At 32.7% G+C, this 24,366-nt stretch overlaps 2 protein-coding genes across 2 annotated transcripts; both read right to left on the reverse strand.

Moving 5' to 3' along the window:
• Positions 1 to 1,752: 1,752 nt before the first annotated feature.
• Positions 1,753 to 2,019, reverse strand: Smp_188560 (hypothetical protein; the record flags this gene model as incomplete). The annotated part of the gene is made up of 1 exon (XM_018790070.1): positions 1,753 to 2,019. The coding sequence occupies one exon, from the start codon at positions 2,017 to 2,019 to the stop codon at positions 1,753 to 1,755; it is 267 nt and encodes an 88-aa protein (XP_018655450.1).
• Positions 2,020 to 7,805: 5,786 nt separating this feature from the next.
• Smp_139770 (hypothetical protein) lies at positions 7,806 to 19,714 on the reverse strand (the record flags this gene model as incomplete). The annotated part of the gene is made up of 5 exons (XM_018790071.1): positions 7,806 to 7,827; positions 14,896 to 15,185; positions 16,986 to 17,087; positions 19,142 to 19,518; positions 19,558 to 19,714. 5 exons carry the CDS (start codon positions 19,712 to 19,714, stop codon positions 7,806 to 7,808), a joined length of 948 nt encoding a protein of 315 aa, XP_018655451.1.
• Between the last annotated feature and the right edge of the window lie 4,652 nt (positions 19,715 to 24,366).

The following is a 24,366-nucleotide window of genomic DNA, read 5'->3' on the forward strand; positions in this document are numbered from 1 at the left end:
CAGCTCAGAGAACAAACCCACATCAAAATCCAGAAGATTTATTGCAAGAACTAATCATTTGTCACTGCTTGCTTCATTGTCATCAATATGTCTGAAATAAAAAAATGTATGTTCAGCAATGGAAAGTAGCTGAGGAAGTTTCAACAAAATGGAAAGTTTAGAAGTGAAAAGCTAGTAAAATACTACTGATTATTCGCATGGGATTTATATACATTTACAATGACCTATTTAAGATTGTTCAAAACTATAAACATGTGAATGAATAAAGCTTTATAGAGAAGATACAAACAAAGCAGACCAGTCTCGATGACATTTTGTTGTTGAAACTAATATTTCCCTGTACTTTCGAATTCGTCGAGAAATTAGATGCTGTAGAATTCAGTACTTTCTCTGAGGATATTTCAGTTTTCTTTGTAAATTCCCTTGTTTTATTGTCATTCACCGGATCATCTACAAATAAGTAATCAATGTAAAAATAGTTTACTTCTGTAGATTATAGAAAATTCTAAACTTTCAAGAAATTGAAAGTAAATTTAATTTCCATCTAAAATGTTTGATTACTTGTTACTGTTAAACAACAACGTAATATTTCTAGAGTTCAGAAGGTTGACTATTATCAATCTTTGAAACAAGTAACCAAGTAAGAATATCGAAATTTGCATGAAAAAGGTTACGAGTTTCATTTGTATCAGTTAAAAAAACATTCAGATCACTAACGTATTGATTCTAAATAATGCAGAACCATCATCATAGTCAACTAGATTTTTTTTTTATAGAGAATCATTTTCTTCGTTAACATTGCTCTATTATGACAAGCTACTCTTTATCAGTACTAATCTTGCTCAAATTTTGATACATCAAAATTATCTAATTTACAGAAAGCATGTTCTTCTCCAGCTTAATAGTACGATAATACTTTGTAAATTTAATTTTTATACACTTAGCCTAGTTAATAGTATCTAGAAGATGAAGTCCGTTGACAGTGATCATTTCAGAGAGGCTACGCATCACTGACGTATAAGAAGTAGAAATATGATTCAGTAAACTTTGTGAAGGTGGTCGTTTACAAACAAACAAGGATCATAGAGAGTTCAAATTTTCATTACCTAATTGTAACTTAAATGCTATACATAGACACACGTAGACAGTAATAATTCTGGGTTACTATTAGCTGTGAACAGTGTTATAGGATGCCAGTTGGTTTCATTGTTTGAATCACTAAATGATCTTAGATGAACCACTACTGAAAACCAGGGAGTACTGGGTAGCCTTTCCGTCCTAAGGCGGCATTACTAAGCAGGAATTCAATGATGTACAGGTGTATCTTCGATCAGTTCACGATGTTGCGCAGTCATCCTTCATTGTATGAAGTGGATAACTAAATCAATCGACATGTTTGATTTCTACCGATCTCTGCGTCTCACAAGAACTTCAAGAATTTCATCTTGAAGCCAATTACCAATAGAAAAATAAATATTATCATAATAGGATATAACGCCACTTGTCTGAAGCAATTCAAAACAGCTATTTGTTTACTTTAACCTCACTTGAATATTTAGTGATCCCATCCACATTTTGCTGAAACATCTGATTTGTGATAATAATCAGTTAATAATTTCAATATTTCTAATGTACTACACTGCCAATTATTTTCTGTAGAAAAACGAATTGACATTCCAACAGTAAGATTTATAAACGACAAAAATGTTATATTTGCTTTACAAAAACGTTTTAGTTTATTTTTCATCCAAACTAGAGTATATCCATACCTTGTAGCTTTTTCTTAGACTCAGATAAATTGTTGAAAGATTCATTTTCATTAAGTCCTGTGTACTGTCTGTCATTGGTATTATCGTCGATTGAATTGTCAGCAATATTTAATTCACAATCTTCATCATCTACAAAACACCCTTGAACCACAATTTGATCCGATAAATCATCTGTATTGACGACTTCAGCTCTGTTGTCAGTTTCACTGAAATATCTCGGTGGTTTTGATTCAAAAACATATGGATTCATTTGAGGTATATTTATATCACCTGACAAAAGTGAAGGGTGTGTACCACTTGATTCTGAAATGAATGATCCTTCTCTATTCGACTTCTGATTAAGTAGAGGGTTAGTCAATAAAATGTCGCTTCTAGAATTCACCTACAATGAATAAAATGTGGATCATGTAAAAATTTAAAAAAATTATAACTCTACACAAACATTATGACAGTTAGATGTACCTTTATAATTTACGTGTTATCTACTGAGTGAGATCATTGATAGTTAGTTAAATCTAGTTTATAACACATAATGAGGACATATTCCGGTGTATTAGTCAATATATACAACTTTTGAGTTTATAATTCACTTTTCAAACAAATGAAAAGTCAATTAACTCTTAATGAAGTATATAATGTCCAGCAATTTTACCTTAAGAGGATAAGTTTCGTTCGTTTAAAGTCAAATCTCCTAGAAAAAACTGAAATTTCCGTGTATTTATGTTTAGGAGAAAAGTGCATAATCTACATTTCTCACTTAAAGTTTATTTAGTGTCTAGTTTGCTCGTTCATTTGTAACAAGAGATATATTTCTTTTTAACTGATTAGAAGAATTACAAAATCTACCAACATAGTTCATTTGTGTCATTTGTCTAATAAGATTATATAAGCCTTCAAAAAGCTATTGCACCACATCTTTCCATTAGATGTTAATGGATCAATGTTCCCTTCTTCATTATTTGTTTAAAATTACCAACATTATTCAAAAATATACAATAACTTGTATACCTTTATACTTTATTCTGAATAACAAGTTTAGTATTATAAGGTTTCAAATCTATTATAACAATTATGATCGATTTTATTTACGAAACCAAGCTTGATGATCTGATCAAAATCCAAACAATGACCAACAATAAAATAACCTCCTTTTTTAATCAGGGTTGTATAGTGGCTAGTAGGGAAATTCAGGTTGCGCATTTCATCCTACTTGGTATTCGCCAGCTGTATGTACCAGAACCCCAGTACAAATATTCACACAGGGACTCTAACCAAGTACCTTTTACTTGAAATGCCTGACGCAATATCCACTGAGATAGTGAGTCCAGATAGCCACTCGTTTATGTAGCAGAGTGGATTTTCATTCATTTATTTTGGTTGTTTGAATATTCCCTGGAATGTCCTGTGGACTCAGTATCTCAGAGGATAACGCGTTAGGCGCTCGAAGCGAAAGGTACTTGGTTACAGTCCCGGTATTATTAATTGTACTGGAGTACTGGTATATCCAGCTAATGATTCTCTAATAGAACAAAACGCACGTACTGCATTTCAATAATAGTTGCTATCCAACTCTCCTAAAATATGCTTGTGACTTAATGGGGACATCAAAGCAATCCTTACATGATGCTTATATGCCGAAAAAGATTCATCAATTTCAGTCCATAACATCAACAGGAAGATCCAAATAACCAATTTGAAAGGAATTAAATAAAGTTTTATTTGCAGTATTTATTTGCAGACTACGTAAAAGGTTATAAGGTGAAAAACACTTTAGTCGGTAATATAAAAGTAATTTTCTGTGTTTCTTTCATAAATTTAAACTTCATGCATAAGAAGGGGATTAGCTAAAATCATCAATGTGTATTTTTTTTTTTATACACTGAATTATATGACATCAAAGAGAAGATTCTTCAGCTACCTAGAATGAAATGTAACACAAAGATAGAAAACATATGTAGGTGAACGAAAGTTTTGATTTTTAGTATCTAAATTGTACTTTTTATTTAGAATTCATAAATTTCCACAAATATTTACCTTAATATTACTGTAATAAATATAGTAGAAAAAGAGACAGCTTTTAAATAGTCATTTTCATTGTATAATTATAGAATAATGCATTATTTATGATTAAATGTGATCTACCTTTTGTGCATTATTATCCTCTGTCCTCTCCTTACGTACAACATTTTTTTCTTTTAAAAAATTATATTTTAAGTCATTGATTGTTATTTTCACTTCAGGATTATTTAATTGTCCATTTATAGTGAACTCTGGAACTTCACGTGTATACCTGTAAATATATAAGTATTGAATAAATGAACTTGAATGTTAGGATTTTGCAATATTATTATTCACAAAATATTAGAATTGCTATAAACTGGGACTCGGTCCCAGTACCGTTCACTTCAAATGCCATCACGTTATCCATTTAGCTACTGAGTCTAGATAGCCTCTGGCTTGTGCAATGGGGTTAAATTTAGATAATTCGTATTAGTAATATGAAATATCTCACTGATCATCATATGTGAAAATTATATTTGAAATAATCTCAGCGATTAAAATGTAAATAATTCCAACGTTTCGTCCAGCTAACTTGTCTGGACTTCTTCAAGCTATTCGTTCTAATCTTGATGAATGTTCGTATAAACAAGTTATATATATATATATATATATATATATATATATATATATATTAAGAAATTCAATGAAACATTGTTTCTGGATCATTCTACACATTAAAAAAACACAACAAATGCATTAGTAATAAAATAAACTGTAAAAAGAATATGCATTGACGTAGATAAAACTAATGTACAATTATAAAATAATTGGCACTTAACAAAAGTGCTATATCTTTATGAGAATAATGAATGGTAACTGTTTTGGAATTTTATTCCTGGACTAATATTATACATGTTTTTATTGTATAATTGTTAAGTAACAATATTATGCCTATTCATATTACTCTTATTGTAAGCTTTCTTTCGACCTATAAACTATTATTACACAATTTACCATTCTTCAGTTATACCTAGTCTATCAGTTACTATCTCCCACATTCACAGCCACTATTTGCTAAATCTTGTATAAATGTTATTTTCTATTTTATGGTATGATGTTGTCTGTTTGGTTTGTATATAAACCCAGTATGTTTGAAATACATGATTTATATCGCGGAGGTTGAGATTGGTGTTCTAGGGTTAACAGTCAGGGCTAGGCAGGAAGAATGACTGAAAAAGACTCTAGGCTGCTCGTACGGGTTTTATGTGTCATTGTTCAGGTCGGTAAATCACTGTTCTATAATTGGTGATATCATTACGTTATATATTAATAGGGCACAAGGTCACAAGACATAACAAAAAGTAAAGTGTGATCACATCTGTATCCGTGTATTCAATTATGTGAAGTAATTAACCAATGATTCTAATCTCCTGAATTATATCCCATACAGACTTTGAAACAATACTCACTTTGTAGACAGTTAAGCAACATACTTAAAACAACATACGGAAGTATATTATGGTTTGAAATATATTACCGAATCATTCAGTCAGTATAGTTAATTAGTTACTAAATTAAGGAAATGAGGTATAACTGTAAATCTCGAAGACCTGTACATAGATTACTGCTTTAATGCGTTACTTGTACGTTTTTTTAAAATTCATTATTTCTGGCAATGAATTCTACTTACAGCCTGATTTCAGTGTACAGATACCACGATACTTAACCCGCTAAAGTGTAAACAAAAATAGTCATATACATTTTGTATACATCTCATTGGTCGTTCACTTACATAATGACCAATGAAAACAATTTTATTTAAGGGGTACGTTTTGAATGCCCCATTATTAAATAGTATATTTAGCAACACTTATGTAACGTTAAATGTAGCAAAAATTATAAATTACAATGTGAATAGATTTTATTAAAAGATAATTTAATAAACAACTTTGATGATCGGTCGTGATAATAATATTTCAGTAGTCCGATTAATAAATCAATGTCATCGTCGACGACTAGATAGGTTTTTTCGGCTCACTTTATCCTTTATTAACAAACAAGATTAGTGTCGTCAGTACAGGTTTGAGGAGATTGTTAAGTTTCATTTAAATCATGAATCAATCAGTTTTAACATTGATCGGTCCAGAATTTCTAGGACTATTGTTTCTGATCATAATTTGAAGGATAAAAATAAATCTTAGAATAATAATTATTATTGCTATCGTTTTATGCAATATTATACACTTAGTACAATATGAAATTCTCAGTATACAATATTTCAACAACTTCCTCTTACTCTGAAAAGATGTTACAAAATGTATAAATATATGAGTTTGCAAAATAAATAAACAAAATCGTCTAAAGTTAACAAACAATATACGAATCTATATAATGATGGATCGGGGACATGTTCAAGTGTACACGTTTCTGGTTAGGTAAGCTCTGACAACCTGTCCATTGTATCGTATATATCCTAGGACTGGTATTATAAAGTTTAGGTACTTATGTTTGAGAGCATAAATTTTTATGCAACTGCATTTCCTTCTACTAGAAGATCTACAGGTAGGAAGATATAAATAGTCGTTTCTTAGTTCAGACTCTTAGTAATGATTACATTTTATTTAACAAGGAATTAGTCTAGAGAGAAAACTCTTTGCAATACTAAACTTTTAAGAGATTTTAAATTGTAAAACTGTGGTATAACAAAAGTTAGATCATATTATATACCTTACACCAAGGAACTTTGTGTCCCATAAAACTTATAGAATATTGAGTTGAAATCTAATGGCCCATATATTCAGTTAACTTACAATATGTGCGAATTAAATGCTAAGTAAATTCATAGTTGAAATCATGAGTTAATTGAAGCTAGACCACCATGGAAAACCTGAAAGCACTGGACGACCGTCTCGCCGCATTATGGGACTCTTCAGCAATGCGCATCCTGGGTTCGAATCTCGCGAGTGCGGGATCGTAGATGCGCACTGCTGAGGAGTCCCATAATAAGACGAAAGGGCAGTCCAGTGCTTCCAGGTTTTCCATGGTAGTCTAACTTCAATTGACTCATGATCTCAACTATGAAAATACTGAAATCTCCACAAAACCCCTTCTGTGCTAAGTAAATATTAATTCGATTCTAAACAATTTAGGAAATCATTCAAATATTGTTTGAATATTATCAGTAATTGTGACAAGTCACCTTAAAAAAATATCGTTTGAGTTAAACAAAACATGAATTACAGACTGAAATTTAATGAATTACATAATAAGCTATATACATATTGAAATATTTGTAGAATGGTTTTAAATCAAAATGTCAATTTCTTGGTTAACTAGATAAGCATGAATAATAATAATAAATAATCATAACGGTGTAGCATGTTTTTCTAATTTAATATTATCATTTTGTATTAAATTTACCTTCGAATAAATTAACTGTACTAACCATAATGAAACAAATTATCAGTTTATGTTCAAATATTTATTAGGGTTAATGTTAAATCATTTCCGTTTATTACAAATCTGATTGTGGATAGATATTGTCAACCTTGCAGACAATTGTTCAATATTACTTTATTCATACTAACCATTCGTCTTATTGATAGCCTTCTTCTTGTCAATCCTATGAGTTAGCAATATGTAACTACGGTGGAATGCATACACACGTAAGGGAAAATAAGAAAGTTTTGAAATATTTCATTAGTCACTTGATATATGTACAAAATACTTTAAAGAAGAAAGTAACTTAAAATTTTGACTATCGATAACGAAATGTTCTGATTATTTTTGAATTATGACAATCATAATTCAGTGCAACTTATTGTAGTTTGTTAAATTTGAAATTAACTGACGACTGTTGGACTGTTGGATGATGTCTGATTAAACACTTATCATTATTTGTATAATACAACACTGAAAATTGGCAAGAAATACTTTTCCATTTTTGCATTTACACAAAAATGACTATTTTAAGGGTGTTTAATTGAAAAACTTGATCTGTTTGTGTTTTGCTTTGGTCAAAGAGAATTAAGAGTTTTAGTTTACCATTGTATAATAACTAAGTATGCAAGAAATAGAACAAAAAAAACAGTTAAGAATAGAATATATGTATACGATAAAATTTGTATATGAAATAAGTGTCGTCTTAGTTTATTCTTTCCATTACGATGACGAAATACATCTGAAACATTTTATTAAATTACTTACATTAAAATAAGGAAAAATAAAGACAAGAGTAAATTCGAATACAAAATTCGAACAACTTTTATTTCAATCTACAATTTATAATTGATCACAAGATCTTAGAACTTACTCGCTAAATCTCATTTACTTGGAAAAAGAAATAATTTGTGAAGTCGATTTAGCTTTTACTGAATGAGTATCACTAGATCATTGTATCCACCCAACTACATTACTAAGATTATTATATGTAAATCTAATAATAAATTTAACTCATAACACAATGGATATAACGGGTAGTAAACCATTTATTAGTCCATTTAAAAGTGTTTCTCTGCCCTGATACGACCGAGAGTGGGGGGAGTACGCTCTCTCTCTCTCTCCAAATGCTCTCACATGGCCACGCGTATATAGCCTCTGTCAGGGAAGTCCTACTCACTGCCTTCTCGTGGCGGAGGTGTTGTTTACGGAATTGAGAGGACGAAAAGCGAATGTCTAGCGCTTTAACCGGGTTGGTGGATGTGGAGGATCCACCTAGGGGAGTTGGAAAACCCTGATTCCAAACCAATGGTGGACATGGGATCCAGTATCCTGAAGGAACGAATGGTGTATGAATCGGTCGTTGGTCACCGTCTACCATGGGAATGCATCTCCTTACGATGCTCCACAGCCTTGTGGACCAGACCTTTAGGTCAAAGGCTCGGGGTGTGACCCCCTAAGAAAACCACCTGCTTCAGTTTGAGCACCTGGGCAGTATCACAGCCCTCACACAAATCGAATGAGATTTGTGCGGTGCATATGTATCTAATGCTTCCTTGTACCAATATTTATGTGTTTAAATAAATAAATAAATCTGCCAGGGAAGTCCTACTCACTGTCTTCTCGTGGCGGGGGTGTTGTTTACGGAATTGAGAGGAGTTTGTGAATTAAGATTTATTAGTAAAATGAAACAAAATTTTGAATAATGAAATAATTAATATGCAATATTAGCTTGATTAAGTTTATACCTTAAATAAAAGTATGAAACTATTAATCATAGTAACTATTAGTAACAGAGGATAAGAGAGAAATAATCATTTAATTACAAATTAAACGAGTTGTTTACTGAGAGATTACATAACATAATAAAGTGATACGAATTCAGTAATAAATAATAAAGTAGAATGAAAACTAAATTATTCATGTATTTGGGAGATTGATAGTGATTTTTAAACAATAATTATGAAACTAACACAAAACTATATGAATAATAATAATAACAGACTGATCAATTACGGCGCTAAACATCAATGGGAAGATTTAAGTAATAATAGTAATAGTTAAATAAAATCAACCTTATGAATATACAAAAGTAAAAGATTGTTTATACATGAGTTATTTTACGTTATTCTATAATTAAAATCATTGTTGATTTATTAACTCAGACGTTATTGAAGTTAAGGGAGCGGATTCAAAAATACTTTTCATTAAAGGAATGATTGGTAAAAGGTTATTTATTAAAGAATAGTGAGTGTATGAGACATTAACAGTCAAATTCTTTTCATAATCCCTTGTTCAAATTTCTTAAAAAAAGACTAAATTAAAATTATCATTCTGAAATTTCAACAGACTGGGTAGAAAGTTGTTATTTTAAGAAAGAAAAACTCGTTAAATCAGTGTACTAAAGAATGGACATTAATATTTATTAGTATAGAAGTTAAAAATATAATGTAGTTGTTCAATATTTAATTTTCATTATTAGAATGAAATGTTACGTAATCATTGGTTGAATTACTAAAGAAATTTGTTTAACTGACTCAAATTTTTCTGTGAATGGTAACATACTAATGAACAACGTAATTGTTCGTTCTCCTTAACTTGATCTTTCATTGTATATTTTGAAAGAAATATTTTTAAAATAGATTTCGATGAAGATCTTATTGAAATAGAATCATAAATTGAGATAAAATATTTTGTTGAACACAAATATATTTAAAGGGGTTTTATGGATATCATAGTAATTTTAATAGTTGAGATCATGAATTACTATAATATCCACAAAACCCCTTCCGATATTAACCAACACATGCTCACTAGTAACTGGCTTCAAGAGGTATTTCCTGGAGTTCTAGTGAGAAGCAGTAACCAGTGGAGTTCAACCAGGTCTGTTGTGAGATAGTAACTCATTGAAGACAATGGTGGATGTGTCGCTCAATTTCGTGGATTGGTTGAAGTTAGACATTAACACCGTTGAATGCCGGCTCAGTGGTCTAGTTGTTAGCTCTCGTGCGCGAGACTGGTGGGTCCTGGGTTCAAGTCTCGCGAGGCGAGATCGTGAATGTACACTGCCGAGGAGCCCCACAATAGGACGAAACAGTCATCCAGTGCTTCCAGATTTTCTAGATTCAATTGACTCATGATCTCAACTATTAAATTACAAATATATTTCTCATGGGTTTTTAAGAAGAGAATCTGTTTTTTTTGTAAGTGGATAAAGATTCTAATCTCAATACATCCTTTTACATTATTTACTGGAAGAGATTTTTATTAACGTTAGCATAACGACTATTTAATATGAAATTACTTTTCGTTTCCAAACTGAGTTTTCCCACAAACTATCAAGTACATAAGAAATTATATGAAATTCAAATGATTATGTTCATTTCATTTGAATCATGATACATTTTTATTTCCAAAAAAAGATCCAATGAAATGTAACTTATATATGTGTGTACACAGTGAATAACATACGAATAATAATATATACATTTACATTTCTACTGGTGTCATTATTTTTACGCTAAGTCGTTCTAATTACCCATTTAAGCTACTATTCATTGCCGAAACTGTATTAATGTATGAAAGTTAGTTCACCTGAATAAATAAAATTCAGTATATTGTATTGTTATAATGAAAACCACAGTAATAATTCTTAACATTTTCAATAATAGTTAATATCAACATTGAAAATTCATTGTATTAAATTTTACGAAACTTGGGTATGCTAGTCAGTTATTTAGCCAGTTGTTTTCCAATGCATGACAAAAATTGTTTAGTCAAACTGAATTTCAAATCTGAACTTAAACATTGTTACGTAGTGGAATAAAAACAAATCAACTTAAAATTCAAACATAGGAATGACCGCAATCCAGATTGATATATAAGTTAACAACAACTATCAGCAGCATAAGTTTTTTTTCATAAAACTAACACCCCTTTAGTTATTTTGGTGGTAGCTATTAATCTATTTTATCCCAGTTGTAGTTGATAAGAACAGTTTAAAAATTAAATTACTACATCGCCAGGTATTTATTTTATTAATTTTACATTTTGTGTACAAAATATAACAAGATTAGAACTATTTATAAATTGATCAACTTGAGTTTCAACTTATGAAATTTTCATTGGTAATATTGTAATGTGGTCTACTTATATCCCTATAAGTAGTATATGGTGATGGTCAAGTAAAGAATGTATTTTGGCAGATCGATAAGAAAAGAACAGGAACGAAGCGCAATCGGTATGAAAATAGGTGAATAATGAAATAAGAGGAGATAGACTGATATTTGCAGAAGGAACAGTCAAGATTGAAACAAATGATTGTTATTTTGCAAATTAACTGTTTATTGTATGGTTATCAGATTATAGTGAGATAGTCTGTAATTTGTGCTTAAATACATTCGATTGTCCCCACCCATGTTCTTGTACACCACAATATTAGTTCAGTGTCAGACGTTTTTAACAAACTTTAAACAAATTTACAAATTAACGTAAAAACATAATAATTTCTTAATTATTTATAAATAGTTCAATTTAGTGAATAGAAGTATATTCGAATTGAAGCATTAAAATAATATAAAAACCAACAAGTAGGATAGTAAGTTGTATTTTTTTTATTCATCATCATCATAAGCATTGGATCTATATTATTAATCTGAGCAGGATTCAAGAAAGAAAGAACGAAAGAAGAAAGACAGAAAGAACAATGAAAAAAATGACAACAGTCGAACAGGAACAGAGAAAGTCAAGGGATAAGCTGAGTACACAGAAGCAAACAGGTGAGTGAAGAATATTATTAGAGCCAACAAAAAGAAATGAGTGGGAGACTAAACAACGACAGTGGAAAAAGATACAACAGAATGAAATATGAAACAACCATATGATACAATGAAGACACCAGCAGTGAAATATAATAAACCAGAGAGACCATTCAGGAACAATGAATGCAAATCAATCACTGAAACTGAAGGACAGATAAACAGATGTGTAGAACACTTTGAGGAACTCTTGAATAGACCAGCTTCATTGAACCCTCCGAATATCGAATCAGTAGACACACACATCATCCTACAACTATCGCCCTACCAACGATCGAATAAATCAGGATGGTCATCAGGCAAATGGTGAGTGGGAAAGCAGTAGGACCTGACAATATACCAGATGTAGCACTGAAGTCTGACATATAATTAACTGCAAACATGCTCCACATTCAATTCAGGAAGATTTGGGAGGAGAAACAAGTGTCATCGACAGACTGGGGAGAAGGATATCTCATCAAGATACCAAAGAAAGATCTGAACGAGTATGAGAACTACGCAGTCATCACAATACAATCAGTATTAAGGAGCGTTCTCAACGGAGTGTTGCTGAACTGGATGAAGTATTCAGTAGACGTCCAACCTTGAGATCAACAGTCCGGATTCCGCGAGGATCAGTTGTGCACTGATCGAATCGCAACACTACGGATCGTCGTTGAGCAATCATTTGAATGGAACTTATCACTATACATCACCTTTCTTAACTGAGAGAAAGCGCTTGACAGTTTCGATAGGAGAACATTACGAAATCCTCTCCGACACTACGGAGTGAGTAACTGATAGGATCGTCAACATCATACAGAATTCAGACAACGGACTACACAAAGATGTCGAGCATGGAGAACAGCTGTTAGATGCATTCCATGTGAGAACCGATATCAGACAATATAGTTTTCTCCCCCTATTTTCCTTTCTTCTGGTGGTTGACTGAATTGTGAATACTTCCACATCTCAGTTGAAGTCCGCAACACAATGGGCTGGTTGGATGCAGCTGAACGATTTGTACTTTGAAGATGATATAGCTCTTCTATCCCATACACACCAACAAATTCAAAAGAAGTTAGTGTAGCCACAGCCTCCGCAGTAATATACCTCAGCATACACAAAGTAATAGGCAAGATTCCGAAAAACAATACAGTGATCACCAACCCAATCACACTTGATGGAGAAAATGTGGAAGAGATGGAGACGTTCATGTAGCTGGGTAGCAGAATCATCGATGAAGATGGAGTATTTGATGCAAAATAAAGGAGAGGATTGGCAAAGGAAGAGCAGCATTGATACAACTGAAGAACACATGCAACTAAAAGCAACTGCCAACCAACATCAAAGTCATAATCTTTTATACGAACGGAGATGAAACTTGGAGAACTACCACACTCATCACCTAAAAATGTACATATATTTATAAACAATTGTCTACATAAACTACTCAATGTCCGTTGGTCGGATAACATCAACAACAACCTACTGTGGAAGAGAACAAACCAGCTTTCATCTATAAAAGAAATTAGGTAAAGACGCTGGATTTGGATAAGACATATATTGAGTCACCAAACTGCATCATTAAGCAAACGCTATTTTGGAATCCTGAAGGTAATATGAAAGATTAAGGGACGCATTGCGTCGGGAATTGGAAGCAGACATCGAAACAGTGAATAGCAAATGTTAACAACTTGGAAGGATTTCTCAGGACAGAGTTCAATGGAGAGCCCAAGTAGGCAGCCTATGCTCCTACACAAGGGGTTACAGGGGTAAGTAAGTGCTTTTTTATTGAATCAACCAGTTGTTAACTTTCTATGATTAGGATATGATGTTTTCCACTTTTTATGGCGTAACGACTTATCTATATTTGGTCTTTCTCATTATCATTGATAATTCTATTATTTTTACTCCTTTGACGTTGTTATTTTAACCTTTTGATGCTTATTTACTTTGAAAACTTAAGTTAACATGTTTGTACCCAGTTCTACCTTAATTATGATTAAATCAACAGCTTATCTTTGATTGTGTTTCAGAAGTATTTACTGAAATGATCAATCTCATTTTCCACAATTTCGAATGAATGCTAGGTGACGTCAATCAGAGAAACAGAGTTTTAGGTTCGAAAACATTTTGGTGACTTTTATGCATTTAAATAGACTACAGTACATATTACTCATTACACTATATAACAAACATACCAGTTAGATTTTTGTTGAAAAAGTGGGGAATTTCTAGACATGACAAAATACAAGTGTGCTAAATTCACTGTCACTGCAAAACAAAATATGAATAAATCTAGGTATGATCATTTTACAGTGCTTATTTGAAAAGTGTATCGATGCGTTCTCTAAAGAAGAATTAACTAATACCCTTTTAAGAGAGTTAATTTTCACCAATTTTTTACCGCGATAACTAATAATGTACAATAATATCAGAACTTTGGAAGAATTTTAGTACTCGGCGACTGTTATATATTGCATTTCAGCGATTAATTATAATTTTAAAATGTTATCTGCTTTTTTAAATGACAAAAGTTTAAACGTTTATTCAATTTTAAACTATCGGAAGTCAGAATACTTCAACTTCAGTTCCAGAATCTCATGGGACACAAACTAGAAAGCTTATTTTTAATGTCGAACAACAGATAACTAAGAGAATAACAAATTTTATCCTATAATAAGTTTCGAAGTGTATTTTCAGTTACAAAAGTAACTCATGATTTTAGCTGTCTGCTCTATGGTCAACTATCTTATTATGAATTCATTCCAAAGAACCATAAAACCGTAAAATCTCTCAAAAATGAGATTAAAATGCAACCGTATCTCTTTATAACCATCAAACAGAATAATAAATGTTTCAGATTGTGTAAAAGAAGTTTCACTTACCGATCAAATGATGATCCATTCCAGCATTGATTTTTATCTTCTTGTGAACAATAAAGTAATTCAATATTACGCATATACTGAACTTTATCGTCTCTGTCTTGAAGATATGAATTTAAATCCCTTGCAACCTTCTTAATGAAATTATTTAATTTGTCGTATTCTTCAGTATTAAGTTGCAAATAATTACTCAATGTCTCATTTAGTGTATGATCATTTCCATTTAAGTTACTGAACAAACTTGTAGTAGTTTGTAAAGTACGCGGCTTATTTCTTCTACAAAACTTTTCAAGCTATAAAGAAAATAAGAAGGAAATCACAACTTTTGCATCCGTTATATATATATATATATATATATATATATATATATATATAATCCACAGTGTATTTCTTAACACTGTGAGGTAATTTGGGCGTCACGACTTTATTTTATATGGACTATTGGATTTTTGTCCATCATTACTTATTTCGTGAGAACACCTTATTTTTATGTGATATTATAAGTAAGAATTAGGATTATTCCACTCTAATATAATTGGCTAAATTTTGACCAGTCTATGTTGGCAAGTACACATCCTGTGAGGTTCGCCTTGATACAGCCATCTGGTAATAAGTTCCATAAAATAAATGGATAACAGTTTTGAGTAGAATGTAGAACGGACGTTTCATCATTGAACTTAGGCTTTGTTAGAAATCATAAACACGTAAATTAAAGAGAATCAGTTCAAGTGATTCTCAACCTTTTACAGAGACGGCTTAAATCAACATGTTTTTAACCGGTAAATTATTTTATCGGTGCGAACTTTACGAGCAAACGTTTAGGTAAGTACTACAGAGACCACCATATTTTGTGCGCAAACACTAAACTGTTTTAGGTCCCTTACCTTTAAAACCCTAAAAGACCTTGGAATGTATCTTGATAAAATTTGTTGTTCAGAGTAACGTATGTATATGTAGTCATGTAGAATCAGTGACAAGGAGCATGCAACTCTCTATCAATTTTCGGCTTGCATTGGGTTTTCGGCTTATTTCAGTTCTTATTGAAGGGAATTTGAGCGCAAAAACGGTTCTTTTAGATATATTATTTTGCTTCTAATGTAGAAATTAATCGCTGCTTTGTAACCACTAGGTTTGTGTTAATAGCGTGTCTGTTTTCAAAATCTCCCCAATTAATATTAATTAAATTGCCAGTTTATTGTAAACCATGTTTTACGAATTGTTGTGTGGCGTTTTCTATTGGTAAAGCAAGTCATTCGCACTAAGACATTTCATGAAACTTTTAGTGAATACAGAAGTGTATCTTAATGAAGTAATATACTCATAATATGTACAGTAAAATACCTGATATCGTTCTACATCTCATATTTTCATTTGTTGCTTAAAGCTACATGCTTTTTGAATCATAAACAGTAAGTTTACATAGGAGCTTGAGGGTAAGTCTTTATGCACTAGACAATTGTATCGTTTCATCAGATTTGAGATTCATACATTTTTGCAATTATGCAAACATTTTATCCTTAAATAGATCCAAGTGAATCTACAACAATACTCTGGTTTAAGCTTCCACGTGTCTAATTATATAAAACGCGTTTTACAAAGAATTAAATCAATTAATTTGTTTAGAGTTGAGAGGACGCTGTGTCTTGCTTGATTCCTAATAGCGTTTCAAAGTCACATAACGAGGCAAAACTATTCCTACTCATAGTAACTGTATACGACCAGTAGAAATCTTTAAAAGAAGATTTTAGTTGAATGCTTAATCAAGTGTGATTACTGCATCGCCAATCAGTAATTTGACATTACTTTCCTAGAAATGATCATACGTCTCAACAGAAATCGGTTTACTGCATTCAAGCAGAAGCCAAATATCACGAAATCACATTTTCAAATACAATCTATACTCAGACTAAACACTTCCCAAATAGATAGAGGATAAATTTAAATATCCTAGTTTATGAATCTTTATAACGGTGCAAACTTTTTATTTGAAGGGCAGAAATTTAAGATTACAATTGAAACACCAACCAACATAAGCTAGACATAGAATTGCGCGATAAAGTCCTTAAAAATAGATAGACATCGGAAAAACTTACCTTGGCTTGGATTAAGGCTTCATTTTCATCTGTTTCTTTAATTCCTTTTTTAATTAAATTATACACAGTAGTGGCACTTAAAAAATAGTTCAAATCATCAAACTGAATCGGGTTTGAGTAACTCCGTACTAAGTTTTGATTTGAGTAGATGGATTGTTTAGGGAAAAATAAGATAAATGGAGCTAAACATCCACGAAAAACGTTTATACAGTAACTGTTGCACGGTTTTGAACATATTTGTTTAGTATCATCTGTAAAGCACTTATCTAAATTTGAACAGCCCAAACTTAGGTCTCTCATACAGTGACTGCACGATTTGCTGGGTCCTGAATTCAAAATTGTTCTCATAATCTGAAACATTCAAGTTAAGAGAAAAAAAGTGAAGAAATGGTTTGAATCAGGGACATGACAAACATTTAAATAAAATTGCTTTCATTTTTCTTTACCATCCTAGCAAACTCTTGTCGAGCAATTATCGTAGATTTATTACTCACCTTTCAACCTTTGTCTAAACTTTTGTACCACTAAAAATCAATCTAGTAATTTAGTAACATACTATTCGTTTTTTGCTAGAAATATAGTCAGAGCAGAACAATTGTTCAAAATAACCATTTAAATTTGGGGTTAAAACTGTCTTACGAAGTCTGTTAACCACTTAGTCTTTACCGACTTGAATTAAGTTGACTGTAACGTTTTCAAAATTACAGCATATCTCGATCTTTACATTTTTTACATAATTGTAACGTTCGTGTTTTCTCTCAACAAACGTCTGAATCGTAGAAAGTCCTTATATGTATACTAGTGAGCAGAACAACGTCCGTGGAAATGATTAAATGTAGAATTTCACGCTAGACTGAAATAGCCGGCAAAAGCATCACGTAAACGTTGAAGAGGAATTAACATCCTATGACTAAATGGACTCAAAGAAACGGTAATCGCCGTTAAAAATAATAAGAGAAACCGTTGCCACAATTTACTGTTTATGAAACACAAATCACGTTAGATTATATTAAATTATCTTGGCTTTGGTCCATATTTAGTGTCCTACCACGGAATCTCAGGTAACATATCTATCTAAACAATAAAGAGCCAACAAATGTCATGAAATTGTAATGTCTCAAGTTGTGTAGCTTACAATTTAGGTGACAAACTATGCGAATGTTATTAATTGACATTAGAAAGTGATGTTTTGCTTGAATTTTCGTCGTAAGATTTACCTTATGAAGAACCTCTCGTCGTCAAAAATTAACGTTCGATTGGTTAGTTCGTCTAATAGACCTACTGTTCAAAGAAGCGAAATAATATTACGTAAATATACTCATAAATGAGTAATGGATGCAGACTCTAGAAACGAAAAGTTAGATAAATAACAATGCTCAAACCATCTTTAAGGTGAGTGGAATTCACGACAAGTATATAATTTGAATGATCATTTCAACAGTTGGAATTGGGTAATAACCTGCTTCATTTTGATTAACTTAGTTAGCTCAAAGTTACTTACCGGCTATTATAGCACTAAGTACACCAAAGTTCAAATTTCGTCGTTCATAATTGCTTTTCAACTCCTCGATATTAATAACATTGTATTCGGTGCCATTATTAGAAAGAGATATTACTTCTCAGTTTTTATTACTCTAGATTTTATCATGAATTGACTTTGCATTTATATGATATTTGAACGACAGCCTGGTAGTGAATTATCACGGACACCATCAAAAATTTTCGGAAGACAACTTCGTGAAGGATTTTATTGAACCACTGGGCTGGGATCCTGAAAGGAGATTTCCATGTGTTTCATCTTTTAGAAGAGTGGATCGTTTATTACCTATTTTCCTATTGTTAACATTATTCAACGTTAAATGTTTTAGAATTAGGCTTATGATTGTCAAAGGATTTGTAGACATGATCAACGACTGAATTTTTCAAGCTTGGTAATTTCACAAATGGTTTACGTCTTTCTTCATCATAAGTGATAAATTTTTTTATTTTTATTTTCACAGAAAAATGTCGAACATGAAGAAAGATTGGCAACGTTACTCTTACTGTTCTGCATAAGTTCACTCAATCATTTTGCCACCAACATTTACAATATATACCGATTTCGTCCAATCGTACAAACAATATTATCTAAAATGTTTTAGAACAAAAGAACTAACTTGTAATATTTTCCTCGTATTCAGGTACCGCGTAAGACCAGTGCTAAGAGCTTTAAACCAATTAACTGTAAGGTCACCAAAAATGTTAACTGATTGAGCAGCGAAGTCGTTTATTTTGAAGCACTGTTGCAGTTCTGAAGCCGAATAACCAAATTTCATGTTTCTTGTTTCGTAAGTTAAAATAGAAATCATGAGATTCTGTAGGTGATGATCAATAACATCGTAAGATATTTCTGCAGGTAACATTCTGAACATTTCCTCCACACTGTGATAAAAAAATGATCCATGAATATAAAGTTCCATGTCTGTAATATCATCAGTCTTTGCAAAATCCAAAAGGAGATTTTTGTTAACGTGTACGAGCTTTAATGGGATCTCTATTTAAAGCGTTATGATGACTGTGAAGGCCTAATTACCATTAAAATTGAGAGTAATCTTTTCAAGTTGTCTGTATTCTGTTATATCTTGGAACATCACCTTATAACCATCTCTGGAATTCCTATATGTGGATAACGTCCTACATAAATTAAGATTATCGATTCTTGAAGAATTCATTGGTCTTGGATTCCTCATCATATCTCCATAAATGTGAAAAAATTCAGATGTCAAAAATGAGAGAAGAAAAAACCAGAACATTTACAGCTACTCATCAAACTGCATAGAACATGTTGCGCAGCAACATAAAACTTATTTCAAGTTGTGTCGCAATATATTCAAACCGTTGAAACAATTTGAAACTTTAAAACAAACTGACCTTTTCAAAGAACGATCTGTTTGTTCATTATGACAAAGGTCCATGCTGTTAAGAGAAGTTTTCAGTCACAGTGTTTTTCGAATCTACAAATGCTGGTTAGTAAGAAGATGATATTGATAGAGCAAATGGCATCACCGGCCCATGTGCCTGTCTAAAATAAACGCCGTTCACTTTTATGCAATAATTGCCAAAAATTGTCACCGAAATTCTTCTCCTTAGTCGATCCCACAGTTTACTGACTCAAAATTTCCCATTTGTTCTTGTGCATTCTCGTTCATGTTCTATTACAAAGAAATGCCCTACATAATGCAGATTACGCTGAAACGTGATAACGGCTTGTTAAGATGAAGAATATTGTGAGTAATATTCTGTACACTCATCAATTTGTTCTTATTCCCTTCGCACTTCACAAGTTGCAAGTAAAAGAACATTTGATGAAATGAGTGAAGTTTCTATGTGCTATTTGAACTAGTGTTAGTTTTGTTTCGGTTAATTATCTCCTCTGAAAACGTGACTTGCATTAATCCATGAAATGCTGTAGGTAAAATTTTCTACTCGTTGGAATAACCCCAAAACTCTTTTTTTATCCACGTGTGGTAGTTGTTCATGCGTTGTGTGAACTATACAGTTCTTCCAGGGCTGGTTGTTTTGTGCCGACTTTCAGATACCGTAGATATTTCGTCGCAAATATTGATTATCGTGAGGCTGGCATGGTTCGATTGGAAAGCAAGAAAATAAACATTATTAGGGTCTCCTTAACATGCATCTCTAAGCCAATCACTGCAGACGTCACCGTTAGTTTCGTCTTTGTTGATGGTGTGGTACTTAAATTAGCGACGAAGAATTTTGAAATGTCCTTCGTATGTCATTTCGAGAGGTCATTGTAATAAATTGCGACGTACGAAAATGTGTGTCGTAAGGCAGGTTGGACGAAGACATCAAATGATTGCGGTAGAGTGCAAATAGGTTTAACTGAAGGCATTGAATTTGTAAGCCTGCTCGTGTAGTAGTTTAGACCCATATCCACTGAAGATGATGAGAGAACCATAAATTCTCCTGGAAGTCGAAGTCTTGCCCGTAAGCGAGTTCTGCTGCAGTGCATTCACTGTCAGCTTTCACTGCAATGTGGTTATCCAGAAAGATGAGTGAAAGAGTGTCGGTACATTGTGAAACGTTTGCAGCTAGGAGTGAAGCATTCAACTGACCCATTCGCTTGTCGGTGGTCGTAATGTTTGTATTAATTAATGATTTTTTTGTACTTGGTGACTGCCTGATTTTGAAATCCCAATACGAACGTTTGCTTATGCTCACCCATAAACATAACTTCAGTGGTGTCTAGGGTAATGAAAAAAGTAGTTAAGGCAGCGTTAGTTCAACACCTAATTACTAATAATATCATCTCGGTCTCCCAACATGGATTTCTTAGGTTCCGATCATGTGATACATGCCTAGTGGACTACATGAATGATATAACTCTGAAACGAGACAATGGACTCCTTGTATCAGTTATATTTTTAGACTTTAAGAAAGCTTTTGATAAGGTTCCACACAAAAGGCTACTAGCCAAACTACGGTCCTTCGAAATCAACAACCCACTCTATTCATGGTTTGTTTCATTCTTGAAGGGACGTAAACAAATGGTAAAGTACAACGACTGTCTCTCATTACCTAGACCAATAACTAGTGGCGTCATCCAGGGAAGTGTATTAGGCCCACTTTTGTTTCTAATGTACATAAACGATAAATGTAACATCATAAAATCTGGGAAACCATACTTATGTGCTGACGATCTCAAAATAGTATACAGCTATAAGCCTGAGGCTCTAAGTGAATGTGTTCCCCTGATTCAAGAAGATCTCAATAACCTAACTACCTGGAGCGAACAGTGGCAATCAGCATTTAACCTCCACAAATGCGGGATCATGCACTTTGGAAAGCACTCCTATGAACCACAGCTTTACTTAAATAAAAGTAAAGTCCAGACACTTAATTCAGTACACGATCTAGGCATTAATTACACAGGAAGCCCAAACTTTAAAGCACAAGCCTCCTCTATTATTTCTAAAGCTAGACGTCTAATTGGCTTCATAACGAAAAATTTCTTCACGACAGAGGATAAGCTTGCCCTTTACAAAATATGTGTACGACTTTCCCTAGAATACTGCTCTTTTATCTCCTCTAATATGAATACCACTGACAAAATAAGAGTAGAAGATGTTCAAAGACGCTTTACACACCAACTACTAGGAAGTGACTCCACTCTCGATTACACGAGTAGATGTAAGCACCTCTCTTTAGAACCTTTATGGCACCGTAGGTTAAGGAACAATCTGATATTTCTCTACAAAACAATAAATGGACCGTCATTCCTAACCTCCTGCCCAACTATGATCAATGACCCAGCCTATAGACTAAGAAACAATGCATATACACTATTTATCGTAATGCACCAAAAACAAATGCGTTGTAAGTTTTTTACAGTATAGTTTATTGTGGAATAGGTTGCCAATACCTATCCGTAACTGTGACACCTTTATCAAATTTAAAAGGCTAATAACACAGTTACTAAATGTTATAACGTATGCTTCTTAATACATAAACGTCCAATGATACATAAAATCGTACGAGCAGTCTTGAGTGCGTATCGGCCCTGCTATCTGCCTAGCCCAGCCAGTTAAGTCCAGAACACAAATAACAGCCTCGGCAATATGAATCATTATTCACAAGCATACTGGGTTTATATACTAACCAAACAGACCACATTATACCAAAAAATAGAAAAATAACATTTGTACAATAATTGGCCAATGTGGCTGTGGATAGGGGGAAAGTAATCAATAATAATAGTTCAAAGGTCAAAATAAAGGTTATGATAAGAGGAACACGAATACGATTAGGTCAGTTATTTAACAACTATACAATAGGAAATAGGCATATTACATTTGTCCATAAATAGACCTCAGATTTACCATTCATAATTCACCAGGGGATATAACACTAAACTCTAAAGAGCTTCACCAACTATTCCTTGAACTCCCGCCTACCAATGAGGCACCTTATTATGGACCGCCTAATATCTAGACGGAACAAGAATATAACGAACCCCATTGTCGTTAGTATGAATATAACCAAACTAAAGAAAACATGCTTTATCATTCCCTATTATTTATTGATTATTAACCATGGCCTTCTGCTCCTAACCCTCATTTTCGGTTTCCGAATCTCTCTAATGGTTAAAACCAATTTATTCTTCCTAAGCGTCATGTCCTTTTATTTTTCTTATTACAAGTAGACAGATAACTCACTAATTTTATGGATGCTGACCAACTAAGGCCGATCAAAAGAAGCTCAAATGTCCTAAATTCTTATAAGTTTTTCAATGTTTTATTTTTCTTACCCTGAAAATTTTACAATATACTCTTTCATATCCTCTGGTTTGCTATTAGTCCTTCCCATCTCTTAACCACATATAATCTGACTTGTCTCTTATGACTTTTACCGTCAGTTATCTTCAAAGCAGTACGATATATTAAATGGATATTTAACCCATAATACAAATGCTATTACCATCTGATTTGCTTGTAACATGGAACTTGTAGAAACAGTACAATCCAACTATGGTCCTTGATTAAAGCAATATTCATACTGACCACAAACGTAAGAGAGCCTAACATCATAAAAGGAGGGAGTGTGGCTATACTGACCAGCAAACAAGATGGTGGGGAGATAACTTCAATCCACCTGTGTCTGTGGGGCAGAACATATTAAATTACGGCTCCTTATGTCAAGTGGGATGTCACGAACCAGTGGTATTGATGCAAACTTATTTATGCAAAATATCTCTTTAAACAATGTTAAAAAAGCTGAATTGGTTCCACTTCCTACAGGGTAATCCTATTACAAGCAAACCACACAATTGGCTAAAAACGAAGCCCACTCCATGTAAAATCCAAACCTAAATTCCAATAGGTCTGGATGTGGCCGAATAACCGTTGGATAGTTTTAGACACTCGTGTCCCGGTTTAAATCAAAACAAGGTATTATGGTTGACACGGTTCTAATTCATCATATATACAAATGTACAAATTTACCTAAACGAATATTATCACCCGGTTATTCAACCAACAATTGATACCAAAATATTCAATCTAAATTACAATAAATAGCAAGGTGATAAGAAATATATGAAAAATTACCAAAAACACCAAAAGGTAAGCGTTATTCTATCCTTCCTGGATAGATCAAGTAAAATTCCGTCTGAGCAGCTGCTTTATAACACAAAGTGTTTCAATATCTGGGAAAGTGCTTGTGACGGGAGAACTAAAGACATTTGGCTGATTAAAACCTTTTTACTGTACATCAAATTTACTGTGTTTTTGGATGTGTTTGTTTTACTTAACCTTTGGACTTGTTTGTTTATATCATTCCTTTCGGAGATTTTGGTTTCTTTTATCATTGGTTTGGTATTTGG

This window comes from Schistosoma mansoni, chromosome W, assembly GCF_000237925.1.
Source record: "Schistosoma mansoni strain Puerto Rico chromosome W, complete genome".
In the NCBI taxonomy this organism is placed as follows: Eukaryota; Metazoa; Platyhelminthes; class Trematoda; order Strigeidida; family Schistosomatidae; genus Schistosoma; species Schistosoma mansoni.